At 36.3% G+C, this 9,714-nt stretch overlaps 1 protein-coding gene across 1 annotated transcript; it reads left to right on the forward strand.

Annotated features, from left to right (window-relative positions):
- The first annotated feature begins 7,265 nt into the window (after nt 1–7,265).
- Nucleotides 7,266–9,285, forward strand: LOC105972590 (transcription factor TCP15-like). Its single transcript, XM_012997555.2, has one exon. It carries the CDS (start codon nt 7,726–7,728, stop codon nt 9,013–9,015), a length of 1,290 nt encoding a protein of 429 aa, XP_012853009.2. The 5' UTR covers nt 7,266–7,725; the 3' UTR covers nt 9,016–9,285.
- The last annotated feature ends 429 nt before the right edge of the window (nt 9,286–9,714 follow it).

Here is a 9,714-nt window from a genome sequence, read left to right on the forward strand (position 1 = left end):
TCACACGAGCGTTGCTAAGCTCGATTTTTTTCGTTTTTTTTTTCGGATTCGTAATCTACATAACAAGAGGATCGTAAAAACGTAAAAATTACCTCCGATCTGTTGACGATTTGCACGGGCTTTGCGAAAGAAAATCGAAAGGGTAGAGAGAGTTTTTTGAGTTTTTTACCTTTTGTTTTTTGAGAAATTGTAAAAAATGTGCCTGAATGTTTAATTTGTGCCTGCACAAATCATTTCAGTAAGTGAAAATCTCACAAGAAGTAAATGTAGGCTGCATATTTATATGACATATATTGTGGCTAAATTTTGCCAATTCGTGAATTTAAGCATGCAAATCGTCAAACCATATCATTTTTAGGGTCCAAAACGGAATTCAGCTAAAAATATTGTATGTTAGAGCAACTCCAATGGAGGCATTAAATGAGGTATCAAACTAAAAAACTACCACTTTGATGCTCCAAAATTAAAAAATCCTCCTCCAATGGAGGCATTAAATGGAGAATTATTTTGATACTCAACCACCCGGAGGTGCAAAAATAATCCCTGGAAAATAAGGTATCAAAAATATAACCACCCAATTAACCTATCACTATTTGACACGTGGCATTTGAAAATATAATTATTCATATATTTAAAATTTGATAATCTATTTGATACTTGTGATTGGAGTGAATTTTTTTCCAAGAAGTATCAAAGTATTATATTAAGTATCAAATGAATATTTAATGCTCCATTTTGATATCTCCCATTGGAGTTGCTCTTATATTATGTAATTTTACTGTCTCAAACAGTATAAAAAAAAAAAATCTGCAATCATGTGTCTTTTTTTTGTTTAGTAAAATTTCAAAATACTCCTAGTTTGTTATGATCCAAAAGTTGTTGCGCTACTTTGTTGGATTTATTTTAGTCGTAGAAATTTAGTTTTCAAGAGAAATGATCGAATTTTCATAACAAATATATATAACTTATGATAAATAAACAAGTATTAGAGCCTGCAATTTTCAATTTGAGATAGGGGTGCCATACTATTTGTTATCCTAAATTACAAGAAAAGGTGTGTCCGATTAAAATATAACTCGGATGATCCAAGCAAAAGTTGACACTTAAGATTTGCCCACAATGTGTTATGATGTTATAATTCTATTTTTTAAATAAGCTATTGTTCTATTTTTCATGTGTGTGCAGATTTTGGAACACGTCATACCAATAGATTGATGTTTGAAAATGAAAATTGATTGTTTTAAATAGGGCAAATTTTTCTTTTCCTGTGTTTTTGTTTGTTATCACTTTACTCTCTTTTACTCTCGATTGCATTGATTTGCCATTTGTACTTCAAAAAATGTCTCAATGTGGTTTTCGTTTTTAGTTGTCAGCGATTTGACCTTAACAACGTTTGGTCTAAGCTCTGAAATTATAAACTACCCCTCCCAGTTTAAATAATTATTAAACTCAAAAACAAAAACAAACAAAAAAAAGGAAAAAGAAAAAGAAAATTAAAAAAATATTCAAGACAACGAGAAAGCATAGTCCACGAAGTCAACCATAATTTATTTTTATTTATATTCAATTATTTTTATAATTATTTAAACTCGGAAGAGTGACTTTTTTGTAATTTTCGGACCTCAGACCAAACGGTGTTAAAGTCAAAGGTCTGAAAACTAATGGCGAGTGCCACATTGAGATAATTTTCCAAGTGCATAGAGAAATCAATACAATCGAGAGTACAAGAAGATAAAATAATACGGAATCAAAGTACAAGAGAGAAAAGTAGAATTATCCTTTTAAATATTAAATATGTACAATTTTTTTTTCTATATAACTGTTTGGATTTTTAAAATGGGACTATAGTTATGGATTCAATTTTTTCCTAAAAAAAACATGGAATTTCACTTTCAATCAAAGAAGAATAAAAAAAAAATTAATGGATCATATATTTGTTTTCGTTTATTGATCGTCAAATACCACATTATAATACATACTAGTAATTTCTCAGTGACAATATTTATTAGAACTAACTAAATAACAGACACATCTAATTTGCTTCACATCCTTCATCAAATTCTTTCTAATATTGGCATTCACACACAAAAATGAAAATTTTCTTCAAGTGATATTTACTATTTAGACTGTATTTATCATTTTTTTATTTAGCATTTAATATTTTCAATTTTACATCTACCATTTTTTTATAAATATTTACGTAGAAAAGGTTTCTCTTTATTTTTCCGCTTTAGTATTTTAATTATTATAGAAACTTATTTTTCCTATATAAATATGGAAAATAGTCATCCATAGTCATTAGTAGTCATCCATAGTTATTTGTAGTCACACAGTTTAAAAACCCTAGCCACCACCATAGTAATCCATACTCACTTGTAGTCATCCGCATTCATCCTATATGAAACACTAGATCCACCACCAGCACCGCGAATGCCATAGCCATTGCCTCCGCTATTTCCATAAACACAAACACCATAACCACAACCACCACCGCTATAGCAGCCACCCCATCACTGTTGGATTTCTCTCGTCAAGGGCTTTCTATGGCTGTGATTTCATACAATTTGGATCGCTAGATCTGTTTGACAACAAATGTTCTGTTTGGAGGCTTATCTTCCTCTCCACCGGTTGGAATTTGACGGATTTATATGGTTGACTTCTTCTTGTCAAGAGATATCTTTGAAGGTGAGTTTGTACGATTTGGATCTCTCGGTCTGGTTTTATGAGTGATCTACTGTGCTTGCGCAATTTTGATGGCAAATGAGCTTCTTGGAAGAATAACTTTTTCATTGTTGGTTGGAATTAGACAGTTCACCCACCATTGAATTCCTCTCTTCAATAATGGATTTCTTTTGGTTGTAATTTGGTACGATTTGGCTCAAGGCATCGGTTTTTATGATTGCTTTACAGAGTGCGGCGAGGTAAGCCTTTCGGGCTTGTTTGCGGCGGTAAGCGGGTTCCTAGGGTTTGGTGGCTAGTGGCGGCACTGTCATCGCAGCTGCCATAACTACCCCTACTATAGCCACCACCGTCATGCCGCCGCCTTCTTTACCGCCACACCCGTCCCTCTACAACCGCGACCACCACCGCCCTCCTCGATCATAGAGTGGATGGCAGAGAGAGAGAGGGAGGGAGGGAGAACAAATAAGAGAAATATATATGTAGAGCAATGTGAATATAAATATTAAATTTAGGGTAAAAATTCAACTTATGGATAAAAATAGATTAGAGATGTGTAGGTTGTATTATATTTCGAAATAGGGGTGTATTTTAAAAATAATTTGGGGTGATCTACAGTTCTAATTAAGTTTGGTATAAGTGATCCCTACATATTATCCCCTAATTTATTTAGGGTTAAACTATGTACCACCTACCTTCCTAAATTTTTTATTTTCATTTTATCTAGTATTGGTAACATAAATAAAAAAAGTAACAATCTAATTTTTATGGAGCTCTTTGAGGAAAACCTCCCATTACTTCTTTTAATGGAGAGAGGCCCAAAATATTTTGCTCTATTTGAGAAAAATCCACACCCATTTTCAGCCATTATGTTTCCAACTTTGCCCCCGTCGGCCACACATCACTGCATCACGCGCGATTTTATTTATTTATTTATTTTTTTTCCGTTTTTTTTTCTCCCATTTTTTGTATCAGTTTTATTAATCGACTATGAAGCATAGTCGATTAAGGTAAATCGACTATGAAGCATGGTCGATTAAGGTTCTTTAATTTTTTTTGTTTTTTAATTTTTTTCTTTCTATATCAGGTATATTAATCGACTATGATGAAGCATAGTCGATTAAGAATCTGCTACTACACAACTGCAAAAAAATACAAAATCGACTATATTATACAAAAACAAAAAATATACAAACATTATAATTGAATTATACAATTGGAATCAATAAACAAAAAATCTAAAAAAAAAAAAAAAATGGAGTCGATCAACCTTAATCGACTACCAGAGCATAGTCGATTAGCTTTCTCGGCTATTGAACATGTACATAGTCGATTAAGATTCCAGTCAGCGGAATTTCTCTACACGCACCGTCCTCCGCCTGATTCACCAAAAAACCCTAAATTTGCTTCCCCATCGTCACCACACCGTCGTACCACACAATTCCACCAATCCTTAACAAGAATAAAATAAATAATACATACAAAAAAACACAAAATTAGCATTTCAATGTCCACACACAAAAAAAAAAAAAAAAAACGATTCAAAGGTATTTATCAACCATTATATTGTTGGTCACTCCATAAACAATTTTTGAGCACATGACTAAACCAACACTAAAAAAGTAATAAAAGCGAAGAAAAACAAAAAACCTTCATCAACAATTTCCGTTGATTCTCCTCCTCCGACGAGTGCTTCTTCTTCTTTCTCAACAACTTGTTCCCCTTCTTTTTCCTCCACGTGCCGACGGGGTGGAACATGCTGTTGGGAAAGAAGAGTTTCTCCTACACACGCCGACGACGAGTGATTCCTCTTCTTTCTTTCTCCATCTTCCGGCGGCGGCGGCAGCGACGGGGAGAAGATTGCCGGAGAAAAAAAAGAAAAAATAAAAAGAAAAAAAACAGAGAATAGAGAAAACAGAGAAGAAGAGAAGAGAGAAACGAGAAAGCGGCGGAATGGAAAATTAAAAATAAGATTAGGGTTTTCAAAGAGTATAATAGACAATAAAAGGGTAGTTTTGGATTTATGAAAATATCACATGGGTGGGATATTAGCTAAGGGGGTATTCTCTAATTTTCCCAATTTTTATTGGACGTGCATAAAATTAAAAAGAAAATGACCCAACACATAAGCATATAAATGATACTAGAGAGGGGATGGTGTTACGAAAAACGTTATAGGGAGAGAAATGTGCGTTACATAGCTTATACATAGGCATGTCCGGTTCTGAGGGAAGACGAGAAAGGCGGTCGCCTTGAGCCCCCGACTTTTTATGAATTTTAGGATCCCCCGGTTTTAGAAAAATAGTCCTTATACATTAGTTTGTATATATATATAAATAAAAGTACATATATTCAGAAAAGAGAAATACAAAAAGAACAACGATGAAGATTCGTCAAATCTATGTCTTCGATTCTCCGTTATCACGTTCTTCTTGTTCTAAGATTGCGTAAAAAAAGTACAGAATTCGTATGTGAGGTTATCTTATATACGTGTAATTAAGACTTGGTAATATATAGAAGCTTCCTTGTGCAATTAAAATTCCCATAATGCGCAGTCGAGGAACTTCAAACGGTCGTGCGAAATTTAGTTCATTTTCTCAGACAGCCGTCTTAACCTTCTATTAGAGTTTTTTACTTTCGGCACGGCCGTCGGAGAATCAGCTGAAATCTCCAGGCGGTTGTCTCAGTTCTATTTTTGGTATGCGGCTGGTTGTCTTCCCTCCTTGCCTCGTTCCATCCTCTAGACTCCTGATTCTTCAATTTGTATCTAGAATACACTAATCAAGTCATTAAGCATCATTCAATACAAAAAATTCCACAAAAATCATCATAAGAAAATATAGATTGAGTGTAAAACTTACACTCAACACGTCTAAAAAAATCGGGGAGCAAGTTTCTTAACCTACTCTGTTATATTACGTCGAAAAAAAAAAAGATAAAGTTGCCCCTGCTTAGGCCCCGTTTCAAAGATCTGCATAGTCCACCTTGGGCCCCCGAATTTCTAGGAACAAGTCTGTATAGGCTTAAGTTACTTGATTTTGATTTTATTTTTGTTCGGTGAAATGAAATCTCATTCGAGCTCGGCTGAATTGCTTATAGAATAAGATCAAACAAAACTTGAAAAGCTTAATAAAACTTCAAATAAGCTTAAATAAACATGCGTTCAATTCGACTAGATTCGTTACATCCCACAATTGTGAGGGTGCTAATTTATAAACATCTAGATCTTATAAGGATATAATTAAAAAAAGGTTTAATATAAGAAGAACATTGATTACGGGGTAATTAAACAAGTGCCCGAAAAAAGCAAAGGGGCAAAATTCCAGCAGGAATCCCGAAGTAGGCTCAAAGGTGCAGAACAAAGGCAAAGGGCCAAAGGCAAAATGAAATGATTACACCACCCCCACCAATTTTTTTTTTAATTATTTTTTGATTATTTTCAATTTTCCTAAGTCTTTCTCAATTTTTTTTGACTTAAAAATTGGGTCCCATTTTGGACACCATTGTCTTTATGGATTGAATGATAAAAAGAGCACCTCACGTGGAGTCTGAACCAAAGCCTCTGTCCAACCACAATAAAAAGAAAAAAAAAAAAAGAAAAAAAGAAAAAAGAAAAAAGAAAATAAATTATAATCCTGTAAAATAAAGAGTGACCTAGTCGGTGGAGCAAGCGAGCGTAATGTCATTTCATTTGAGTTTGAAGAAAGAAAAGAAGAAAAGAAATATAATCCTGCAAAATAAAGAGTGATCTAGTTAGTGGAGCAAACGAGCGTAATGTCGTTTCTTTCGAGTTTGAACCCCTTTGCTGATATTTTCTAGATGGACTTCGTCATATATATGTAGGATAAATTACGGCCATCCCCTGAGATAATGTCAATTTATAAAGATAAAAAATCCTCATATTTTAGTAATTACAAATTAACAATCACATCCTCAAACTATGAATCTCCGTATACGTCTATTCTTATGGTATCAAATTCAACATAATCTTCTAGATTTCATGGAATGTTCTCTAGTTTGTACTCGTTTTGTGTAAAACTGCAGTTTTTTATGCCACAATCTGATAATTATAAGGCAGGAGACACATTTTAAGATCATCTTGTTTTAAAATGTGGAACTCGAATATGGGTAAAACGGGTACAAGCTATAGAATATTCCACATAATTTAGAAAATTCTTATAAATTAACATCGGAAGGATAGACGTGTAAGAATATTTACAGTTGGGGGTTAATTGTAATTATCTAAACATGAGAGTTTCTTTTTTGTAATTTAACATTACGTCAGGAGGTTACCGTAATTTACTCCATATATATTATTGCGGGACAAAAGAATTTATTCATTGAATTTTAAGTAGCTGCGGTTCCCTTGTAAATAAAAGAAATAAAAGAAAAATCAAATCAAAAACAAAGAAAAAAGAAAGGAACCAAGTAAAAATCAAGAATGATCATAATATTTCATTATTGTTCTTTTTTGGTGCATTACAACAAAGGGGTTTTTGCCAAAAAGATTTTACTTAAAGACCCCTACAAAAGCACATATTTTCCTTTTGCCCCCCCTTTGCCAATTTCTTTTTTATTTTTTCTTTCATCCCCTCATATAATTCCCACTCATTATCTTTGTTGCTTAAAAGCTTCTCCTCCTCTCTCTTATCCCACTTTCTCTCTCTAGCTTGTTTCTCTCTCTCTCTCCTCCATTGATGAAGCAAAAAAACACATAGAATGTTTGAAAGGTATCACAGGGCACCATTCCTAATAGAGAGAAATATCAAAAGAGAGACACTATATTATTAACTACCATTTTATTTTTTCTTTCTTTTATTTAAAATACACACACACACACACACACAAATACACACACTAGCTAGTTTCTACTTCTATATATTCATTATTCTTTTTTTCCACATAAAGAAAAACCAAAATTATTGGAAAGCAAGGTTTTTTAATTAGGGTTATATATATATAAGTATATACATATATATTATATATGTATTAAACAGAAGTTCCAAATATTAGTGTTACATCTGGGATAGATCAGTGTATGTAATCATGGAAGGAGGTGATGATCATCTCCACCTCCACCACCACAACCACCACCACCACCACCACAACCAGCAGCAGCACCACCACCACAGCCGCCCTAATTTTCCTTTCCAATTACTTGAAAAGAAAGAAGACCACGAATCCACCAGCTCCGCCGCCGCCGCCTATCCTTCGCTTGCCATCTCCGCCGACGTTGCTTCCAACCCTAGTACTAGCACCACACCTCGATCAACCGCCACCGCCTCCTCCAGCCTTCAAATCGCCGCCGTCGGCGGCGCCGCGGCAGCTTCAGACACATCGAAGAAGCCGCCGCCGAAGCGGACGTCCACCAAAGACCGCCACACCAAAGTCGACGGCCGCGGGCGGCGCATCCGCATGCCTGCGCTCTGCGCGGCTAGGGTTTTCCAGCTCACGCGCGAGCTCGGCCACAAGTCGGACGGCGAGACCATCGAGTGGCTGCTCCAGCAGGCGGAGCCGGCGGTCATCGCCGCCACCGGCACGGGCACGATTCCGGCGAACTTCACCTCTCTGAACATCTCACTTCGTAGCTCCGGTTCGAGCATGTCGGTGCCGTCGCAGCTAAGATCCACGTATTTCAATCCGAATTACTCGATGCCGCAGCGGCGGGGATTTTTTCCGGGCATCGGACTTTCGTCGGAGAGCTCCTCCGCCACGCTGCTGAATTTTCAGGCGGGGGCAAATTTGAACCCTAGTTTCGCGCATAATACGAAGCAGGAAATGCGGGAAAATTCGTTGGACTTGACCGATCAGAATCAGGCGGCGGAGGAGAGTTTAGGGAGGAAGCGTAGGGCGGCGGCGGCGGAGCAGCAGGAGTTGCAGCCGCAGCACCACCACCACATGGGCAGCTACTTGCTGCAGTCGAGCACCGGAGCTATGCCGGCGAGCCACGCATCGATTCCGGCGAATTTCTGGATGGTGGCGAATTCGAATAACAACCAAGTCATGGGCGGCGATCCAATATGGACATTTCCATCGGTGAATATCAACAACAGCAGCGCCGCCGCCGCCGCCGCTTTGTATAGAGGAACCATGTCTAGCGGTCTGCATTTCATGAATTTTCCGGCGCCCGTCGCGCTGTTGCCCAGTGGCGGTGGAGGAGGAAGCGGCGGCGGTGGTAGCGGGAATATGGGAGATGGGCAATTGGGCATGCTTGCTGGATTAAACACGTATAGGGGCGGCGGCGGAAGCGGAGTGTCAGATTCTCAGGCGAGTGGGTCACACGGCGGCGGCGGCGGCGGAGATGATAGGCACGACGATAACAGCCACCATTCTTGAATGAATTGAAATGCAGCCATGCCCAATGAATGGTGTTTTGTGTAGTTTGATGTGTAAAACACACACGTGAGGTTTGATTAATTTGTCCAAAATTGAGGTTTTTCTTTTTATTTTTTGGGGCTTTGTTTTTTCTTCTTTTCTTGATTTGGTACTCTTATTATTTTTTTTGTGTGTGATTATAATTAGAGTTTGGGGAATTAAGACAATATTTTTAACAATTTGGGAGTGTTATTAATTTGCTGGCTTTGTGAGAAGTCACATTTGATTTTTCTTCTCCTTTTTTTTTCTTTTTTAATTTGTCACACCAAAATCTTATCATCACTTTTGGTTGGTGCATTCTTAATGTATTTATCTTTCATCATTGAAATTCCATTTTTTGATTTTCTTGATTTGCTATATATGTTTAAGAAACTCTATTTAATCACTTGCAAACTACTCTTCCATATTATTTTTATTTTTATTTTTATTTTTATTTTTATTTTTATTTTTATTTGTATTTAGCCTTATAAATGACATACAACGAATCCAGAGAAAATATCTACACTCTAATACCACTCGGACAATGTCTTTGCAGTTTCCCATTTTATGGGATTTTAGTTTCAATCTTTAACTCAGAATCGTCTTCTCTTCTCTCTTCTTCTATTATTCTTTTAATTTTTATTAATTAACAAGGAGAACTGTCGGTCTTTCGAAAGTGCA

The sequence above is a fragment of the Erythranthe guttata genome, chromosome 4, assembly GCF_056151865.1.
Source record: "Erythranthe guttata isolate IM_541 chromosome 4, IM_541, whole genome shotgun sequence".
Lineage (NCBI taxonomy): Eukaryota > Viridiplantae > Streptophyta > Magnoliopsida > Lamiales > Phrymaceae > Erythranthe > Erythranthe guttata.